Consider the following 23438-nt stretch of genomic DNA (forward strand, 5'->3'; position numbering starts at 1 on the left):
TACATTGAACGTCTGCATTGTATGTACGTCACTATGCCTTGTAAAACTGCTACATTCTTCACTACTTATCTAGATATGGACCGCATAATTCGTATTCTGCTTCTGCTATTGTTAAGACGGAGAGAGAGATTTTAGAAAAAAGACGTAAAATGTTGCTACACCGTGACGTGCATTTTCACGTTACGTTGTCGTAAATTTTCACGTCACGTCAACGTACCGTGCCACGTTACGGCCTGTCCACGTTGACGACGTCGTGACGTGGACATGTGGACAGGCCCTTAGAAAGAGAGGTCGATATCGTTTCAACAGTCTGGTTGGAAAGAGATTGAGATATTACTCGAAAATCTGCAGCAGTTATTGGTAAATTGGTGTAAGAAAGAGGTCGATATCGCTCTAAGAGCCTGGTTGGAAAGAGACAGATATTACTCTGACATCTGCAGCAGCGAGTTGACGATGGCGTCGCGGTTGCCGCGGTTGGCATCAACCACGGACTTGATAACCTCGCGGTCGATGCTTGGGAACATTTCGCAGATCTGAAAAAAAATTTACATTATTTATTAAAAATTAAGTATATAAAAAATATTAAATAAAAGTATTACATCTCATGTGTTAATCTTCTGAAGGTTGAATAATTCGGTCGCTGTTGTCTCTTTCACTCACGCACCAAAATATTGATATCGTGCCTCTATCGAGTACATTGATATAAATTCGAGCACTAGTGAAAGTGGTATTCTTGTTTTTGTACTAACGGCGAAGATCCTTGATCGCTCGATATAGAAAAGGCGATTAGTTTGGCATAGCTCATTCAGTTAGGCTTCAGTCTCGAAATCAGCGGGAAGAGGAGCGAGAGCGGCGGCATCGCGTTCCAATGTAAAGAATAATATGGACAGGCATCGAAAAAAGCAACACAGCGAGCGGCACGCGGCGTACTAGACGGCTTATCCATACAAATCTATACATTGGATCGCGCCGCTCCCGCTCCGCTGCTCGCTGATTTCGAGACTGAAGCCTCATTCTCATAAGCCATAGGTGTGCATGCATTACCTGTTTCATCTCCTCCTCCGTCAGCGGCTGCGGCTGCGGTTGTTGCTGTTGCGGTTGCTGCTGCTGCGGCGGGTAGTGCTGCGCCGGCGCGGGGTACACCGGCATGGCCGCGTACCCCATCCCCGTGCTCGGCACCACCAGCATGGGAGGGAACGCCGCTACTGCCGCTGGACCGACCTGAAATAATGAATAAATGAATATATTTTATTGCGCACATCACAGTTACAAACACACACATAAAATAAAAACACAATAAAATGAATAGAGTGCACAAAGGCGGCCTTATTACAAAATTGCAATCTCTTCCAGTAGTACAGTTAATGAAGGCAAAAATCAGGCACAACCTCCGATTTCGTTGAACCTCCATCGATTTGGATGAAATTTTGGAATTGAGTATGTTTTACCCTCTACTTCAAAAGTGACATACGCTCGTATTGCGCTTTTTGCATTTTAGCACAGAATATACAGGATGTAACAAAAATAAGTGATAATACTTTAGGGTGTGTACGTGTTCCTTGTAGAGAGTTCACTGTGAAAGTAGCAGCGCTGAAAGACCAAAAATTTTTTTCACTTTTGTATGGAGAAACTCGTGACACTTGGGCCCTTGCCCATACAAAACTGAAAATTTTTTTTCGTCTTTCAGAGCTGTTACTTTCACAGTGAACTCTCTACAAGGAACACGTACACACCCTAAAGTATTATCACTTATTTTTGTTACACACTGTATATTAGTAGTACCAACAGAAGTCTCACTAGCGAAACCCGTTTAAAGAAATAACGACTCATTTTACGATACTATTAAGTTCAAATTCCGACCGCGCAGTGCTAGGTGCCTACAATTATATTCACCTACATGTCCGCTCTCTGTCTATCGCATAACTCGTACCTTTTCTGACGAAATCAAGGTTTTCGCCTTTTAGAAAACAAAATATTCTTTTTTAATTACTATTGGTATGAATAGCAAACCTTTTTATAGTAATATAAAATTTAAGTAACCCAACCTATATTTTATAGTGGTTTTATATATTCGATTATAGTGCAGGAAACTTTTACAATTTAAACATAGTAACTTGTGTTTATTTCTATGTAGTTTGTGCGTTTCTGTGTATGAAATTGGTTTATTTGCTATGTTTGTATAGTTTTTATCTACTTTTTATATTTAAATACCTTATTCAAATACATATTTCATTGGCCTTCCTTAATTGTTCATTTTTATAAGATTTATAACGATTTTGTCACAGCGGTTAAATCAGTATCATGAATAAAATTCCTTTATGATCAGTAAGTAAGTGCGCGTGCATCACCGCTCGCTTGTGAGTCCCTACTGATTGGCCACCCGCGGGTGGTACTTACAGTTCGATACCTATTCTCGCGAGTGGGACAGGCCTGATTTTAGGGGTGAAATTCACCCCTTTTTCAAAAAGGAGGAAAAATGCAGATCTAACCATTCTGGCTTTAGTAATTGTGTTTAATTAGATAATATAAACGTTTTTTCAATATTTTTATACCTGATTCTAATAAATTTTTAACCCTTTTAACAACCACCCCTTAAATGAAAAACTATGAAAAAATCATTTTTTGTATTTCTGAGTTTCTAAATATTACATACATTTTGTATTTGTGGGTTTGTTTCATATTTATGATATAATTTTTTGTTGACGATGAAATTTCAACACTTACAAACTACTCTCTCGATACAAAATCACTGTAAAACTATTGGTTAAAAAACTTAAGCCTATTAAATTATTGTACACGAGAGAAGTAAAATCTTATTTAAGTACTAAGTATGTATTAAAATTATTATTATTGCGAAATTTTTTATCCTTAAAAACTACGATAATAGTTCTAACTTTTTTATCAGCTAGTAAACCTGATAAAAAAGTTTTCAAAATTGTACGAATTGTAGTGTTTCCTAAGTTGAATAATACCCAGTACAACAAAAAAATAATTACTTAAATCGGACTTGTAGTTCCGGAGATATGCGAACACAAACATAAAAACATACATACATTTTAAATTTTGCACATTTGTTCAGAGACTGAAATAGACTAACATATACAAAAACTGGACAGTTATGGAAATATTACATACATACGCCATACATACATATATAGACCAACATTACGTTTCGAACTTTTGGTAAGCTTCTCGTATCAGCTAAATACATAATGAGAACTTGCATTTGACGAACCAGCCATTATAAATAAGATTGAAAGGAAAAAAACATACTGCAGAGGTCAATTATTGGCCGCCGATGATGACGTCAGCGCGAAACTTTAAAAATTTATTGAGAAAAAACTAGCCAATGAATTTCAAAATTATTTAATTTATATTCTTAAAATACCCTATTTTATACCCTAACGAAAAAAAAAAAAGTACATGTGATTTTTTTGGACAATGCCCATTGGCCAGTTACGTTTATCATTAAATATGGCGTCATTTTAACCATTGTGTACACTGTATTCGGCAAAAACTTGGCGGTAGCGGTCATTGACTCCCTGTCAAAAACTTGTCATTTTCTATATAAACCGCGATTGACAATGAAGTGTCTGATCGGACGGAAGTTGTCAATCGCGGCCTTGTATAGAAAATGACAAGTTTTTTGACAGGGAGTCATTGACCGCTACCGCCATGTTTCGCCGAGTACAGTATAGTTGAACATTAAAATAATTTAGCGGTTGTAGCGGGCCGCACAGATAACGGCCGCGGGCCGCAATTTGACGACCACGGGACTATACTATACTGTTTGGCGCGTACCGAGTAGCTGAAGACCAGGTTGATCATGCCCTCCATGCCGTCACCCTGCTTGCCGTTCAACGGGTACCAGTCCTCGTGGGTCTCGCCCTGAAACAAATAGTAATACGATTTTTATAATATTATAGATGCTTGTCTAAAAATTAGAGATGTGCCGACTAGTCGGTAAAGCCGACTATCCGGCCACTTTTATAGTCGGCGAATAGTCGGCAAAAAGCGCCGACTAATCGGCTTTTAACTTTTTTGCTATTATTGAAATTACATCAAAGAAAATCCTTGATTATCTCTAAATAGTATAAAACAAAGTCGCTTTCCGCTGTCTGTATGTATGTGTGTGTGTATGTATGCTTAGATCTTTAAAACTACTCAACGGATTTTGATGCGGTTTTTTTTAATAGATTGAGTGTTTCAAGAGGAAGGTTTATATGTATAACATATGCATAATATGGTAGAGAAACACTGATAATTTTAGAGGTTTCTAATGTTATGTCGTAAATAAATTCATTTTTTTGCGTTTATATTGCAAACGCTGGCTAAACCCTACGAGATAGATCAAAATAATGTACCACAGTATTGTACACCTTAATAAGGTAAACAAAAAAGTCCGCGATGGTATATGTCTATTTCTTAGGGATAACTCACAATAGCCATTTTTGTTCTTTACTTTTTACGAAAAATAATGGCTTATTTACGAAGCGATTTTGATAATTTACAACATTAACCCTTATCCAAATAAACATGTTTGGAAGCTAAGACATTAAATGTAGATTATAATTGTCTTTTACACTATACAATTTCGATCAATACTTTAGAAGTTTTCAAACGTATAAACTTACGCGGAATCAAAAAATATGTCGCGCGGCGGCGGCCGAGGGACATAGCGGTTACGGCGGAACCGGCCGGGGGCTCTCATAAGCTTCGGGCTTATGTTATTGTAGTAGATAGTGTATTTCGTCATTGTGTGGTTGTGCAGACGGTAACGCAGAGGAGCAACCACAGCGCTTTCTTTCAGATATTCATTGTTTCTGGTTCTTTGGTTTCTGAATTGTCGATAAAAATATATTTGACTTGGTTAGAAAAACGGACTTTTGTTTTTGCTTTGCGATTGGGTTATTTGTTGCTTTGTGGGTATTACTATACGATCATGCCTGGAAGACGTCGTCGTTCGAACATAGGTCGTAGTACAGTGAATGCCAAAAGAGCACGTTCAGCAAGAGATGAAGAATCGTCAACGGAACGTGAGACTCGCCTCAGCCAGAATAGTGATAGAAATCGGATACAGAGAGAAAGAGAATCGTCTGTAGAGCCTGAGGCTCGCCTCAGTCGGAAAAATGATAGAATTCGGATACAGAGAGAAAGAGAATCGTCTGTAGAGCGTGAGGCTCGCCTCAGTCGGAAAAATGATAGAATTCGTATACAGAGAGAAAGAGAATCGTCTGTAGAGCGTGAGGCTCGCCTCAGCCAGAATAGTGATAGAAATCGAATACAGAGAGAAAGAGAATCGTCTGTAGAGCGTGAGGCTCGCCTCAGCCAGAATAGTGATAGAAATCGAATACAGAGAGAAAGAGAATCATCTGTAGAGCGTGAGGCTCGCCTCAGCCAGGATAGGGATAGGCATAGAATACAGAGAGCAAGAAAATCATCCGCACAGACACATAGCAACACCGAACAAAACGAACAACCAAACAGCCACAGACCCGAGAGAGTAACTAATTCATGGGTAAATAAAGAAAATTCTGCCAATTTTTGCGAAACTTTTACGCAGCACAATAGGAAAAATCACCCGATTTTGAAACATTCTTCATTGGTGCTCCGCTCCTATTGGTCTTAGCGTGATAATATATTATAGGCTACATCCTACTAATATTATAAAGGCGAAAGTTTGTTTGGATGTATGGATGTGTGGATGTATGGATGTGTGGATGTATGGATGTTTGTTACTCTTTCACGCAAAAACTACTGAATGGATTTTAATGAAACTTTACAATAATATAGCTTATACATCAGAATAACACATAGGCTACAATTTTAACCGACTTTCAAAATGGGGGAGGTGTTATGTTCGTTTTCTTATATTCAACGATTACTCCGCCGTATGTTACTCGATTTTTATATTCACAAAAGTGGTGATCTGATGAAGGATCCATAAGTAATCGAGGGGACTCCTCAAAACTTATAGGGAAACGTGTGGTGACTTCGGTTTCGTGAGAAGTATTCTAAGCATATGCTACCAACAAGTAAGATTTTGCACCGAGATATACCTGGTATACCGTGGTTCGGAAGGTGCTGAGAGAACTCCTGATTCTTTATAGATACAAGTTTGGGAGTTTCGGCGTTGTTTTAAGAACAGGAACCATATGCTACTATGCAAATTACATTCATCATCATCATCATCATCATCAGTACCATATTATACCATTTCATAGTCTTTTAGATCGAGACTCAAGTTTGTCAAGCGATAATTAAAAAAAAATCTTTATTTTATTTCTAAAAATAGTTTGACGACCTCTGTGGCTCAGTGGTGAGCGCGTTGGTAGCTCAAGCCGGAGGTTGCGGGTTCAAATCCCGCCGACGGAACAAAAAGTTTTCAAAGTTCCTGGGTCATGGATGTGTATTAAATATGTGTATCATATAATAAAAATCTTAAATATATGTATAGTATAAAAGTATTAAATATATTTCCGTTGTCTGGTACCTGTAACACAAGTCCATCAGGTACTTACCACGGGGCCAGACTGACGTGGTGTCCATAGATAAAAAAAATCTATACCTACCTAATATAATAACATTGAAGAGTATGTTTGCTTGAACGCGTCAATCTCAGGAACTACAGGTCCGATTTAAAAACTTATCTCAGTGTTAGATTGATCATTTATCGAGTAAGACTATAGGCTATATTATATAATATATTATCACGCTAAGACTAATACGACAGAAGAAACTCAGGAAAATGCGGGAAAAACGGGGAAAATATTTTTTATGGGAAAATGTACGGTTTCTGTAAAATTCCTAATTTACGCGGGCGAAGCCGCGCGGGACATCTAGTTATTTATAATTTGATCATATCACACTCAATTGTCACAGTGTTACACATTTTAAAATTGAATGAAGTGTTTCTGATACTTGCTAGTAAAGAAATTATTTTTGTAAATATAATTTTAACAACAAATTAAGCATGTACTTATTATTAAATCGAGATTTCATGTACATGAAATATTTAATGAAAACCATCAACTGTATTATAAAAACAAAAATAAAGTAACGTACGGTACGCGAAGTAAACATACTTTAAGGGAGATCGAAGACTGAGATGCCGTCTGCGATCTTCCTAAAAACAGTTAACACGATTCGACACGTTTGCAGGCTGCGTGTGTGACTTGCCCACGAAACAGCAGTAAAAAAGCGTTACGGAAACTGTCGAAACCATGATCGGCTTGGCCGACTAGTCGGCCGATTAGTCGGTTTCTTTGCAGCAGACTAATCGGCTAGTCGGCTAGTCGGCCAAAGTCATGATCGGCACATCTCTACTAAAAATGTAACCTAACATGTATATTTTATAATATTAAAATTTATTTACGAATGAACCCTCTTACTAATAAATAAAATTTGAGCAGCGAATAATTATACAGCGTGGGCTTGTTTTTGTTTGGCATAATGGAGACATCTCTTATCACATAAAATATATACATACATGTGAACATTTTTGATTAGTAATGGGTTGAGAGGACTCTGGTTTAATTTCTCCAAGGTTGAAGCTGTAGTTATACTTATGTAAAGCTAAACAACTGACCTTCATGACAGCGGAGGGTATTGTGATGTGTGTCCAGGCGATAAGCTCGTCCATGGTGAAGGAGCACTCGTCGAATATCTCGAGGTACACAGAGTTTACACCCGGCGGCAGCAGACTGCAAAGTGACAAAATACAATGTCTATCAAGAGAACTCGGTCGTAGGGGACATGATAAAAATCTATATTCATATTCATATAGGTAATATCCTTTATTTCCATGAAATTTATTAAAATGATGTTCTTAAGTTCTTACTATGTGTAATGTGCAATACAGTCGTGTGTTTTATTAAAAAGTATTGGTTATTACATATTATAGTACGGGAGCCCTAGAACATTTTTTTTAATTACTAAAGCGGGGAATTCACTACCGGGCTGCCCGCGGGCCGCCCGGTCTGGCACAAGTCTGCCGCTTGCCCCCCTATTGAACACACACAGACAGGCAAGTCAGTCGAATAGATAGAGGGCTGCAGCTCGGTCGTGGACTCATGGACTCAATCTTCTTTGTAACAAATGATAGATCAGCATCGGCATTGATTTCTTTGGATTTTTCAATAAGTTCGCTATATTAGCGGCATTAGGTAGATCAGTGTTCATGTAATCCTTGCTTTTAACTTTCTACAAACAAGGATACGGTAGACAGGTAAATGGAAATAACGAATGTCAGTGAACTAAGTTTAGTGTTTGTATTTTTCACAATAATATTTTAAGTGCACTCCAGTAGTCCAGTTGCTCTCCAAGGCGCGAATGACGGCGGGCCACCCGTCGCGACCATTCATGTACAGACTTGCCCGTGCCCGCGCGGGAAAAATGCGATCTCGCGGGCAGGCCGCGGGCACGGGCAACGGGCATGGACATGCGACAGACCTGCCCGTGACGGGCGGCCCGGTAGTCAATTCCCCGCTTAACAAGCTAATTTTTTGTGAGTAGCTTCGTTTTGATAAGACAAACAACATTTTTATCTGCGAAAAATCTTGAAAGTGGTAGCTAACAGAAATAGAAAGGATTTCATACTTTGATTAGATGGTCCTTAAATATGGATTGTTAGATAAAAATGTTGTTCGTCTTATCAAAATTAAGCCACTCACAAAAAATTTGCTTGATAGTAATAAAAAAAATGTTCTAGGCCTCCCGTACTAATAATTATTATTAAGATTAACCCAAAATATTGCAATTTTACCCAAGCCGAAACTTTCAGGCTACGACTGGGCCAGCAATCAAGTATGGTTTCGGATCAATTCCGCAATTCATACAGCATTGTCTTTTTCAGTCAATAACCAAAATGGTTGTTCGCGTTTCCAAATTCCATTGGATTTCAAAAGCGGAAAGATAGCAATATTTTCGCGAGCGAGTAAGAGATAAATGGCTATGGGTCAATATAGTCAATGTGCGAGTTTCTATACGTATGCAGCAGCCGGACTTAAATGTTAAACTAAATATTTATCAAAATACCAAGTAGTATTCATTATAACAAGTTTCTCTAGTTTTAATAGCAATCGAGTGACGTTTTAACTTCTACTTAATATATTATTGGAATGTTTTGATACAATCATATTGTGTTAAGTGTACAGCGACAGATTATAATATTTTATTCTACACAAGAACGACTTGTTTCGCAACGTTAAAAAATTATGTCAGCTAAAAAATTTTACCTCATTAACATAAATACTTGTGAAAAATTCTTGGCGAATTGCTACCGTATAATAACACTAAATAATTGCAACATTCATTTAGAATCTACAAAACAAAAGTTCTATTTTAAGCCTTTGCACATAAAAACGGATTTCCTGAACTAAAATAAGTAAAAACTATATAATTATTTAGATATTAGTTAAGTACCGACCAAACTGGAAAGGTGTTAAAATATGATAATTAAGTTTTACGAACTTTTTTTATGTTTGTTTGCTTGTGGCATTGTATATTTAAAAAACGAACCGATAATGCTGAAAATCGCTTAAAAAGTAGATAAAAATCGAGAGTGTTCTTAGCTTTTTCATTATCATGAGCTTGCTGACTGCTTATCGATCGATCGGGAGTTTCCTAATTCAAACATAATGGGACTTGAATTATTCAAATGGTAGTCTTTTTCCTTAATTATGACACAACTTACCTAATGGTACAACGATCAACTAGAACTGTGATATATATACGTATGATATAATATAATGACGCATTTAAAGCTATTAGGGCCAATTTGCTTCTGAATTTTATTAAGTATAAACAATACCTTTTAACTGATATCTTTTTGATTTCATTGATTTGTTTTGCTATTCATTATTCAGAAGTAAGATTATATTATGGTAAACTTTGATTCACAACAGCATACTTCTTTTTAGCTTAAGAACAAACTCGACTATTACTAATTACTTACTATAAAGGTTTATACAACCGATATAGGTTGTAGAAATAATAGGGCATATTGTTATAATAGATGCAATATTATCAGTGATAATTTATCACTATAATACATATACTCATAGAATTAGAACGAATAAAACAAATAAAGCCAAAGGTGTAATATTTCACACGTGATTACTAAGATTTTATTAATATTTAAATTACTGTCTTCCATTTCAAGAGAAAAATCAAAGCGAAGCGTAAAATGAACGAAAGAGAAAATAGTAGGTATATTATATATTATTACTGTAAGACAAAAAAGGACGACAATATTTTCTCGATACACATTTTGCATGCAAAACATTGCTACAGTTTTGACGGCATATTACGTCGTATCCACTGACATAGTATGTACTACGTACTAGACTCGACAACGCAACGCAATGCTTGGTCACATTCAACGTAATCTATATAGCAGCAGTGCACTAAGTCGCCCGCGAGCTCTTCTGCGCGCCAGACGTACCACAATCAAAAACGAAACCAAAAAAAGTCGCAAAAATGCCTAGTTGTGGGTTAAGATACTGCAAAAATGATTCCAGTAACACTTCCAAATGCAACGGAATAACATTTCATCGGTATTAGCATTCTTATTTAATTATTTTCAATTAAAATACGAACATTCAATTACTAGGCGAAGACGCGCGCCATTTTGCATTGTCATAGAGTAGTAGATTCAGAGTGTAATGTAGGCAGAATACAGATCTATGATAAGACGACGATGAATGAAGTACTTACTCACGTAGACGAGTTTGTATTTTGGTAATATGTATTTAAAATATTACGTACATTATACATGCGTACATTATAATAATTTTATTATGGTACATATTTGAAAATATTTAAGTAATTTAAATAAGGTAATTAGCTATAGTGGACTATGGATCCATATTATTAATTATAAATTTTATAAAAAAGTGAATTTTTATTTTTATTTTATCCACTTACTCAAATAGATTTTGCATTCATTCGAGTGTAGGCACAAAACTTGTCACTTTTGCGGTACTGATCCATAGCAATCACCGCCCCGCCTCCCACCCCGCTCATGCCTCAAGTGCGACATGTTTTTTGTTCGCAATAGCTGCTCTAGTACGTAGTACTTACTACCTCAGTGGTCGTATCTAAGTATTTTGATATCGTTGAATATACTACACTTAAAATCCTGAGTTTTTAAATGGTTAATAGGTATAGACAGCATTACTTGAAATTCCTAATAGCTGAAGAATTTTCAAGTACTACTATATACTTTCTTGAACTTATTTGGAGCCACTCCAAATTAACCGTACAAAACTGATTTGGACCTGCTACAAAAAAGTTTGCATTAAACGGAGAGAAAAACATTTTCTCGTAGTTCTCTACAGTATTTACACTCAGTTTTTTTGATGATATGGGGATAGAGACTAGTCGCTGGAATACTGAACTAATCCACCATGCAGATGGGAAGTTCTCTACCTTCCATAGATACGGTCGAAGACTGACCTTCGACTTTATTTCTCTTGGTTAAATATGTTAAGAAGTTGCTTGTCTGTACAATGTACATCGTCTTCATAAATAACCCTGGCTATGTTTAGCGCAGACAAAAAATCATACAATAACAGCACTAACTTTAAATTTTTTCGCAAATTTGTGTGGACAGTTGTGCGTATTTCTGCCTATCAGCTTACAAGATAAAGCCGACAAGTGACGAATCGATACACGAGTATAGAGTTTCAGGGATTAGTGAAACTCGGAAGTTATGTTGCCGAGTTAAAAATAACTTTTTAATCAATATTATCCAGTACGATTTGTTGCAAGGACCAAGAGAATTCATTCTTCGCCTTCGATGGGGATTTTTTTTGGAAATTCTTTAGTCGAGTATGTTTTGGACTAATAGAAACAATCTAAATTTAGATATTGATATTTGATATTCCTCCACTGGACATTAATAATTTTTGGCAAAAATTGATACAATTTTTAAGTATAGATAGAGAATTGAGTGGAAAAAAATTTTAGGCAACTATTAATGTTTAAGAGCGCTACCTTATGTATGACAATTGACAAACCAGAAACGCTCTTTGCATTGAATATAAAAAGGACCGTTGTTTCAGTATCTAAATTGTGTCCGCTATCGTACAAAAAGTGTTATAAATATGTTTCATGCAGTCATGCTAAAACACATCTTTTGTCTTTCCACCTACGTATTTTGTCGACGAGATATGCAATAATATAATCACGTCATGTGGAAACTGCTACGGCTAATGGCTGTAAAAATTATAAAATGTCTGGCTTGCCCTACTGTGAACATCAGGGCTCCCCCAGCGAACACAAACGGCCTCTCTCAGAGAGATTTAATGATTATTTTACTTAATTGAAGATTTTAACAGAACATGTATGGAGTGTATGTCAAAATCTTCATTAAAATAATTAAATTAAATAAACTTTAAATCTCTCTTGGTTTGTGACCGTAAGACCGCGTTTCCACTGACGCGGAGCGGAGCGGAGAGGAGCTTAGCGGTGCCCGAATTGGCCAATCGTGCTATTCCAGCGGAAGTGAAGTGTGACAGTGAAGCGGGTGAAGTGTGACAGTGAAGCGGAGCGAAGATTTCGAGCATTGGAATTGGTCAATTCGGCACCGCTAAGCTCCTCCCCGCTCCGCTCCGCGGCAGCGGAAACGCGGCCTAAAGGCTGCTCGTGCAGGATCTTCAAGCCGCTTTTACGGTTCGATGCGTCTGTGACGTCGGCGTGCGAGCATTAATTTCGCGGTACTTAGGAGACCTTGAAAAGGATCTTTTGTGAGAGTTAAGGCACCTTTAAATTGTTAAAGAACGTTTGTGTGCTAGGCCTTATTATACGGTAACTGATTTTCTAAATGATAACAAACCTTGGGAAAAATAAGCTGACATACCAATCAGGCTGCTTCTAATACATTTTTACATACTTTGAGTAAATTAGTTTAAAAGTTATTATTTCATTTTTTCAACAAGAAGAAATTTCCCATCTTTTTGGCAAAAGGTGGCCCGTGCGAGTTCTTACAGCGGTTCCTCTCGCCGTGTTAGTTCCCGAACCCATAGTAGGCCTCATGCAGACTTTCTAAAAGTGTAAATTTTTAACCGATTTAGAAATAAAGCATTTTTAATTTTTGTTCTCTAGGAACGCTTCTTAAAATTAGTCGCAGTTAAGGATCGTTAGCTTAAATTGTTAAATATTACTAAGAGAAATGAGACGTCGTCGCCGTTTACTTTTGTAACATCAGAGAAATGAATATATGGGATGAAGGTGGCAGGTGGTCATATAACCAGACCAAGTAATATAGGTAGTTACTCATTACTCACATTACTCATACATTACTCGGTCTGGTTATATGAGGTCATTGACGTGATCTTACCTCCTATTACCTGGACCTGACAAAACCTAACTATATTCCATACAATTTTTCTGACAGTACTTTCCATATTACAACCTGCAGCCTGCTGGTGACCAAAAACCAATTCGCAAAAAAAACCCGCGCATTGCCATATGTAACTGTAATGTAAATGTATGTAACCAACATAACTGTAACTCAATATGCTTATAGTTTATACAACTTTTACGTGGGAGACTATTTATACGTGGGAGAGCCATGCTACGGCACGAATGGGCCGGCTCGACCGGAGAAATACCACGTTCTCACAGAAAACCGGCGTGAAACAGCGCTTGCGCTGTGTTTCGCCGAGTGAGTGAGTTTACCGGAGGCCCAATCCCCTACCCTATTCCCTTCCCATCCCATCCTTACCCTCCCCTATTACCCTATTCCCTCTTAAAAGGCCAGCAACGCACCTGCAGCTCTTCTAATGCTGCGAGTGTCCATGGGCGACGGTAGTTGCTTTCCATCAGGTGACCCGTTTGCTCGTTTGCCCTCTTATTTCATAAAAAAAAAACTACGATACATATAGGTATCTCCATAAATTATGATGTAATGTGTCACAATAATTACAAGTAAGTTAAAGATGTATAAATAGACTTACCAGTGTATAACCTTGTTCCACCTGGGCGTTTTCCCACCGCTGGCGTCAGTTTGTGTCTCGTATATGCAGTGGCCGACGCGCAGGCGCACGTACGGGTCCATGCGGGTCAGTCCTGTACAAGTATTTTTACAAATTCAATATTTTTATATTCAAAGTAGGTATCTTATATCTTTAAACGAGCAATACTTGTATATATGTCGCAGCCGACTGGTTTAAATAGCCGTTCAATCAAACAGCTAGCCCTTTGACTGAACAACGCCATTCAATCACATGTCTAGCTTGTATATTGAATAACCCGTTTTTTCCACATTTTCCTCTATTTCTTCGTTTCTATTAGTCTTAGCGTGATAAAATATAGCCTATAGCCTTCCTCGATAAATGGGCTATCTAACACTGAAAGAATTTTTCAAATCGGACCAGTAGTTCCTGAGATTAGCGCGTTCAAACAAACAAACTGTTAGTTTGTTTGTTTGAACTCTGCAGAATTATAATATTACTAGCTGTTGCCCGCGACTTCGTCCGCGTTAGCATAATAGATTACATCCCAAGTATTATTTATTGTACAAAAATAGTCAATGTACAGAATTTATTTTCCTACGATTTTATTATATATAGATGTTCCGCGCGGCTTTGCTTGCGTAATTTAGGAATTTCACGCAACCGTACATTTTTCCGAAAAAAATAGCCTTTGTTCCTTCACGTAGTCTATTCTTCATGTTTGCCAAATAACATAAAAATTGCTCCAGTACTTCTTAAAATAAGCAATTTCAAATAATTGCGCCTATTAGTCTTAGCGTGATAAAATATAGCCTATAGCCTTCCTCGATAAATGGGCTATCTAAAACTGAAAGAATTTTTCAAATCGGACCAGTAGTTCCTGAGTTTAGCGCGTTCAAATAAGCCCTTTCATATAATTTCCCCCGTTTTTTCAACATTTTCCTCTATTTATTCGCTGTTATTAGTCTTAGCGTAATAAAATATAGCCTATAATAGCCTTCCTCAATCAATGGGCTATCTAACACTGAAATAATTTTTCAAATCGGACCAGTAGTTCCTGAGATTAGCGCGTTCAAATAAGCCCTTTCATACAATTTCCCCCGTTTTTTCCACATTTTCCTCTATGTCTTCGTTTCTATTAGTCTTAGCGTGATAAAATGTAGCCTATAGCCTTCCTCAATCAATGGGCTATCCAGCAGTGAAATAATTTTTCAAATCGGACCAGTAGTTCCTGAGATTAGCGCGTTCAAACAAACAAACTCTGCAGAATTATAATATTAGTATAGATAGTATAGATTTTAGTCGCTCAAAACGTTCAACACTACAGCTGATTCAAAAGCCGCCGTCTAATTGAAGTAGTTCAGCGCGCACCGCTGCGGCGCTAGGTGCGTTTTATTTACAATATGGCGTCAACTAGCAGGTGATTGTTGGTGTTTATGGTTGTTTTTCGGAAAGAAAGTAGTTTTATTAAAAGTTATTACAAGTGTTATTAGAGAGACAAAAATTGTGGAGGCACATACGAGTTAATTAAAATTTCAACAAATATTCGAGGAGAAATTACGGGATTATGAAATGGATGGACGCAGCCTTCCCCGAAAGGGGGGTTGTCAAAACAAAAACAAACACAATCCAGAAAGTCCAAAAGTTGGTTAGGTTAGGTTAGAACTTAGACCACAACACAGAGGGAGCCGAGCGAGCGCAGCTAGCGTGCTGCGGCAGCAGCCGGTGACCGCCGTCAAATAAAAGGGGGGCTCGGGGGGCGCAGCACCCCGCCAAAACAAAAACAAACCAGTTGGCAAAGCGTCGTCTAGCTGTAGTGTTGAACGTTGTAGTCAACAAGTCGGCTAAATGACGTATAGCCGTGTGATTGAATGGCGTTGTTCAGTCAAAGGGCTAGCTGTTTGATTGAACGGCTATTTAAACCAGTCGGCTGCGACATAATATATATATACAGGGTGTCAAAAGACCGCTTCCGATAACTTCGTGGGGTTATTATAGGGCATGAGATATATCCATTGGTGCAAGAAATTTTCATGTAATCGCCAGTTTTTAAAATAGTCAAAATTTTCAACACGCAATGTATAATGCGTGCAGTTAATGCGCGATAATATCGCCCGCCGCCGATGAATGAAACCCCGGGCCGAGCCGGCCCCCCCGCGCCGCCCGCGCCGAATACCGCGCGCGCGGCTCTGCGCTAGTCATGAGTTAAGACAAAACAGCTGATCGTGGTGTGCCCTATACCCTAGCCCGTAGGTAGTGAATAAACCACCAATATTGTAATGATTATTAAATTACAATAGTTTTCACGATTTAACAAAATGTTACAATTTATTAATTACCGTTTCTCAGGTTTTTACTCAAAAATACTCAGTTTTTACTTCCGGCCAAAAAGGAAAAGAAATCATAATTCACATCCGATCATCATCCAATTTACACATCTGTAAAAATACATACACAGTTACCTACTGCACCTATCAATACCTATCAATGGAAAACATACGTGATAACTAGTTCACTGACCTGTGATCAGCTGTCTGCTTCTGCAGTTCGAACTGTGCTCCATGATCCATCTAACTCGATGTAGATTGCAGAGTTATTCAACACTTAACAAAAGTAATTACAGGAGACATTCCAATTCTTTAAACACTTTTTATTGCACTGTTTAAACCGCACTATCGTCTATCGACGACGATGTTCACCTGTTCCTTAAAGCATCGCACATTCATCGGACGTATCTTGTCACGGCCCGTTATTAATTACAAACATAAAAAAAATAGTTAACAATACACAAAACAAGCAATAATATGACAACATCTAAACGTAAAATTACAAAACTTAAACAAAAACGTCACAGTACCTACACCAGCACGGCGCGTGTTAGACAGCCGACTGAACAAAATTGAAGAAAAAACTTTGTAAAATAATAGGGATGTATCCCTGTGCAATGTGAATATTTTGAGTAATCGATAATTTTTTTATCGATAAATCGTATTAATTGTTTTACATACGAGTACGTATTGATTACTGTCAAACTAAAAATAAACAAATACCTACTCAATATTAAGAAAAGCGACAATAATTAAAAGTTATTTAATTAATTAGGTATTAAAGTATTTTAGACGCGCATAACGCGTACCACGGTATAACAATCACTTTATCACGGTAATGTAGGTATCGAATTTAAAAAATGAGATGAGATCTACTAAATAATAGTTATAATTTTTATTATTTAATGGTAATTTAAATATCGACTAAATAGTATTGAATTTATAGGGTACAACACTTAGATTGTCCTTGAAATGGATTAGCGACACGTGCGTCGGGCACCTGCAGAGCGGCGCGCTTTGTCGGCGCCGCGATCAAAGCAAGCCGCCGTTCGGTGTCTTTTGACTACTTCCGAAAGTCGATACACGACGAACATTATTTCAAAAATTAAAATAGATTTTTTAATTTAGTAGCCATTTGAGCATTGAGGTAATAGGTTGTTAGAGTTGTTAGGAGATAAGTTTGATTTTTTAACAATTACTTCAAGTATCAAAACGTGGTAATATTGTGTAAAGTGTTAATAATTGATTATTATTTCAGTTGTAATAAAATACTTTGTGGTGTGATACATTTCAACGAGAAGTTTTTTTGACGTTCTTGGTGGTGACTGGTCTTATTGCTTGGTGTTAAGGACTATTTTCAAAATGCATAAAGAAGTAAGAACACTTGAACTCAACATTTTTCACGTAAGTTAATTGCCAGTTTTATGTATGAGGTTTTTTCGTGTATCATCTGTTATTTCGATTGATAAGTGACGATTGCGGATAAACAGTTCATCCGCATAGGTTTCGTTACTTACGATGAACTTTTTAACAAGTCTAATAATCTTAGAAGTTTGCCATACTGGCGTAAGTTGTTACACATGCACAGACAGTTACTTACAGTTTTCTACATGAGCTACCATTAAACTCTTAACACTGCAAGTAGCTTAGATGAGAGGTCAGAGGTCAGAGTTCTAAGTTCCACGTCATGGTGACCTTCATGGGTTTGAAATTGAAAAGACATACATTAGGGTTTCTGTGTGTTCTGTCGTAAGTCGTAACTCGTAGTGTATCGTCATTCGTCGCATACGACCTTTCGACTTAGCGTGCGTAGGGCGGAGCTAACAGCTGATTAACGCGGTCAACGTTCTCGGGTTTGTACTCGGAACACGAGAACGTTGACCGCGCGCTTGCAAATGCTTATTGGGGTAAAAATAATAAAATTTAAAAAAATATTTTAAAATATTTTTCTATGTGGTTTATTATCATGTTTAAAGGGTTTTAATTATAAAAAAATAAAGAATAAAAAATTAAAAAAATTAAAAAAAAAATTAAAAAAAAATACATATTCGTAATCAGAAAATGTAGTATAATCATACCCCAAAGTTATCGGAAGTGGTCTTATTACACCCTGTATATATATATATAGAAATATGTACAGAAAATCAACGATTCGTTGTCCCCTGATTCCTTCTCCAAAACTTAACCGATTTAAGTACTTTTTTCATTAAAGATTAAAAAAAGGCTTGAGCTGTGTTCCTATGTTTTGCTTTTTCTTGTATAATCTAGCCAAATCTGTTTTCTGGACGTTTGAACACAGCGGAAAATCTGGCCATATTTTTAGGTTTTTGAACGTTCATATCTTATTTTATAATTAAATTATGAAAAAAAAGAAAACATAGGGACATTGTATTAGTGGCCGTAGATATTCAGGAAAAAAATTATAACTCTACTAGCATTATAGCAGGGATGAAACAGGGGACAACGTTTGTATGGAAAAAATGGCGGTGTGGAATCCTCTTAAGTAACACGAAGTCAATGAGTGTTTGCTATACCGAGCATCCAGGTACTAAACATATAATATACCACCCAGTTCCGATTTTAGCACAACCGTCTACCAGTACCCTGGGCGAAATTTTTCGGCGGCCAGGGTGCTTGTAGTGCTGAAAAAATTGGCGCCCCTTTTGTTTGCCACCGGGAAGAACCGGCGTCAGAAACACGCAAGAGTTATTTGTGTCATATTCAAATAATATATCGTCACGATACATTCTGTTACAATTTATTTAAAAAATATCTGAGCCTATGTTCAAAACTGATACAATAGGCATGATGACTATTTTTTTTTTCTTATCGGTAATTGAAAGACTTAAAAAATAGAAACATCGTTGAAAGAATGACTCTGATAGCTTAAAAATTCACCAAGATATGACAATTCAAATATCTCATAAAAAAGACCTGCCCGAAACGCTCCATACAAAGTGCTACGAAAGTATGACGTCAATCTTCCGTAGTTTGTACGCATCGGGAGACAACTTTGTTCGACAGGTATATTAAAATAAATATTGCGTTTTTGAAAGTGGTCTTATAACAAAAGTTGCTTTTAATTGCATAAGTTATCGAATTGTATACAAATTTTAAGAAATTTAATTGAAAAAAAATTCGACTTGAATATTCAACTTTGAAGGCGCATAATAAAAAAAATATAAATGCTATCAAGCTGAAATTTCGGGAACACTTATTTTTTAACATGATTTCTTCATTTTATTAACAAAATTCGCTAATGTCATCATCCCTATCGTTTAAGAGCACATTCAGACTTTACCGTTTTCTATGTGCGCTAATTCAGGGCGTGTTCTTCTAAACCCTACAACAAAAAACGCACAGAAAACGCGCACGTCTGAACGCACCGTAGAAACAAGATATAAACAAGGAATAGTGGTAAACTTGTAAATAGAATTTATGATACAGTGCATTTGTAAACAAAATAGTAATCAATTTATGCATGTTTGTTCTCCCAAGATGAAATGAGTTTTGAATCTTAGATTACCTGATAAAAGGTACATGCACCGTTTTTTTTACAATAATAACCATCACAAAAGTATATCAGAAAAGTTAGGCTTTGTGTATCATTGAATGTAAACGTAGGAAAACCTAGTAAGAAATGTGAAACTTACCATAGTTTTTAACAAGCTTGGCTTGAGCAATGGTAACACTGAGTCTTGCTGTGAGAGGAGGACCACCAGTAGCCATCTATAAATGAAAATGGCATCAATGTTTTTGAATAGAGAGTTTTTGGTTTATATTAAATGCATTTTTAGATGACTTTTATATATATAAAACTAGCTGTCCCAGCAAACATTGTTTTGCCATATAAAGTATTTTGCCCTTATTTTATTGAAGTGACTAAATAAGTACATGACACCATGGCAACGTCCATCTCTATCCCATCGCACAAACAATGGTCACCGTCAGTCTCAGTGGTAATCATTTACTATTATTTATTCAACAAATGCACTTCTCAATATAAAAAGTAGATGTTGTCTGATTCTCCACCCTAGCCGATATGCTCCCTAATATTCACGAAAATCGGTCAAGCCGTTTCAGAGGAAATTAACCATGCACACCGTGACACGAGAATTTTATATGTATATTAAATTATTTACAAGGTTATCAACTGCTTCCAATACCTCTTTTATCTGAATCAGTTTTTATGAAATAAGTAAAACAATTCAGAATTCTATATTTTTCTATGTCACTTTTAGAAGTCAGTAAATATGAGTACTAATAATGTACTCACTGCAGGTCCACATAGCTGCTGCTGAAGTGCCAGAGCCGCTTGGTAGTCAGCATCCACTGTAGTTGCCACACCATCAGCTCTTAAAAATCCTGAAGGCAAGGGCCCAACGAGCACCTGCATATGGAAAGAACATCGGAATCCTTTATTTAGAGCAAATTAATTAATTTCAAAGACAATATTATCATCAAACATTAAATAAGCATAGTAAGCTCTATTTTAAAGTAACACTATGTTGTAGACAATAAATTAAGTACCAAACTACTACAACTAGGTGGGTAATGTTACTTTAATGAGTAAAGAGAATAGTAGGTATATAGAGTTTATGTCCTTCATATAATGTCTATCAACATAGTAAGTAACCTACATTCATATCTAAAAGAAAGGAAGAATAAGAAGTTTTTCAACAAGTACTTATCTAGAAAATTCTCGAAAAGAGATACACAATAAAATATACATAAAGTGTTATGAATATGGATACTTGTTTACAGTATAGGTAAAAGTGAACCGGTTCAGATACCTTTGTTTCTCATTATAATTATTTAGCGATAACGATGAGACATAATATTATTATGAATCATATACGCAAAACAACAAAACCACATACCCTGCGACGACGTTCTTCAGCAGTTTCGTTTGCTGTGGATGTCATGATTTCACTATATTAGCAAAATATGTCGTTTATAGAAATTGTCCTCGGCTTGTGTAGAAGGAAAATTATTATTTATAACACAGTTTTAACGCAGACTTCGCAAGTTCAACGATTTTAAAATGAAAATATGATTAAGACGCAATGTCAATAATCAATTGTCAACTGTCAGTGTCATTCTCAGATGATGTGTCAAATATCTACAAAAATATGTCAAAATATTTTTCTTCTTCTTCTTCCCGAAACATGCAAGCGTTTTTGACCATGCTACCCTGTCACCATAATATGCATATAGACATAATATATAGCATTATAGGTTTATGATAATATGTATTATTTTCCTCTATGCCTGTCACTAACCTCCATTATACATTTAAATCACTGACCTCCATTATACAAGTACGCTGGACTGATGATACCCTTTGAAATGACAGCTATTTTTTGTGCCTATTTGAAGCGGAATCAGCTCCCCCATTATTAGGGATAGGAACTAAATTTGACGTAAAAATGACGTTTGAAAGTCGCCATATCGGCAGTAGTGGGAATATTTGGAACTAATACTAGTAATGTACAACTGTCTTTTCTATTATCGATGAAATGTTTCCAGATTCAGACAATGTCGACCATTAGGACAAAAATATTAAATTGAATAATACAAACGCTACATATTTGTATTAAAGATTACAGACTTCCTCTCCGTAATTTAGATAGGCGTAATAAATTAACAACGCTTTCATACGTAGATAACGTGAAGTAGCAGTACCTATCTATAATCCATTTATTTTTAGCAGTTAGCACTACAAAAACTAAAAACAAAACTGAAGATAAGCTTCTAACGAAAACTATGTTGTATTGTATTTTCTAATTTCATTTCTAATATTATCAAAGTAGTGCTACAGTGTATCGTATTAAAGCTGAACAAAGCTGAATAAGTGTTCTGTGTGATTAGACCCTAACTAATCTCATCATATCCATACTAATTATATTATAAAGCGGAAGAGTTTGTTTGTTTGAGCGCTCTAATCTCAGGAACTGCTGGTCCAATTTGAACAATTATTTCAGTGTTAGGCAGCCCATTTTATATATTTTATCACGCTGAGACTAATAGGAGCTAAGAAATAGAGGAAAATGTGGAAAAGGCGGGGGAATGTATAACGTGAAGGATTATATAGGCTATTTTTTGTGGACCAATTTGTCTGTGTAATTAGATATTTACGTGGGAGAAGCCGTGCGGAAAGTCTAGTAATAATATAAAAGTTCCTTATTTATTTATGGATCTAGCAAACCAATTTTTATTGGTTTACTTTATCTCATTTGATTTTCGCCATTTTGGTGCTGATTGCAGAAGTGCGAGGGAAATTAACTAATAATGCGATCCATACATAAATATGGAACGTTTGAATACATTTTTTTATTGGGGTGGAGTAGGTAAGGTATTTATAAATAATAAAAATATATGTGCGATACTTTAACATTATATTTTATTAGTTACCGTTACACAGTTACAGTCTGTCAAGAAAGAGTAGACGCTGAAATAAATTTTCCAAACATAATCACGATCGAATGGTAGTTTTGCGTTTTGTATTTTCACAGAGAACGTTTGTACACTTCAAATAGTAACGGCAAGCGGTAGTAGCAATTTTCGGACGCCAACCAGGCTTTTTAATTTTTTTCAACCATAATTACAGTCTTCACTCTTCCTTCGTCAGACGGAAACCTGTCAATTATTTTAAGAGCACAATATGTATTTGATAATAAAAATCGGTTAACGGAGATTTTAATACAATTATTATATAGATATCGATAAGTTTTATCGACAGAAAACTCCAGCACTATTGAATTTTATTGTTTATCAAAAATCGGTAAAACAAAGGTAAATATGTGGTGAATACGGTATAATAAGATTAGTGCCACATTTTTAAGTGCCTGTATTATCAATAAGAGTTTAATATCGTAGAAATGAGCTGTTAAAATCACTTACTTGCGAAATGTAACTTCACATCCTTTTTTGTACCGTGTTTAGAGGACCGGTTGGTCTCTCTAAGAGTTCACTAGAGGTCGGAGGAGTACAAAAATTACAAATGTGCTGCTTAAATACAAAAAAATGAGATAATTATTATTATTACAAAATGTACACGAAGTTAAAAGGTTGATTTTCATTGGCTATTACAATTAGAAAGAGATGTACAGAAAGGGATAAAAACATTTACAAAAATTAGAAAGGGAAAAAA

At 36.3% G+C, this 23438-nt stretch overlaps 1 protein-coding gene across 1 annotated transcript; it reads right to left on the reverse strand.

The window, feature by feature from the left end:
* Positions 1-281: 281 nt before the first annotated feature.
* Positions 282-21343, reverse strand: LOC121726685 (toll-interacting protein-like). Its single transcript, XM_042114160.1, has 8 exons — positions 21166-21343; positions 20562-20675; positions 19939-20014; positions 13962-14073; positions 7589-7703; positions 3802-3888; positions 1045-1221; positions 282-533 (listed from the first exon to the last, which is right to left on the reverse strand). Exons 1-8 carry the CDS (start codon positions 21208-21210, stop codon positions 423-425), a joined length of 837 nt encoding a protein of 278 aa, XP_041970094.1. The 5' UTR covers positions 21211-21343; the 3' UTR covers positions 282-422.
* Positions 21344-23438: the final 2095 nt, after the last annotated feature.

The sequence above is a fragment of the Aricia agestis genome, chromosome 4, assembly GCF_905147365.1.
Source record: "Aricia agestis chromosome 4, ilAriAges1.1, whole genome shotgun sequence".
Taxonomy (NCBI): Eukaryota; Metazoa; Arthropoda; class Insecta; order Lepidoptera; family Lycaenidae; genus Aricia; species Aricia agestis.

Bases quoted from the DNA above. Each gene is read 5' to 3' on its own strand.
- LOC121726685 (XM_042114160.1), bottom strand. From the start codon at position 21,210: ATGACATCCACAGCAAACGAAACTGCTGAAGAACGTCGTCGCAGG. The intron at 20,676-21,165 runs GTATGTGGTTTT...TTCCATATGCAG, and splicing joins CTGAAGAACGTCGTCGCAGG to GTGCTCGTTGGGCCCTTGCC. The intron at 20,015-20,561 runs GTGAGTACATTA...TTTCATTTATAG, and splicing joins AGCAGCTATGTGGACCTGCA to ATGGCTACTGGTGGTCCTCC.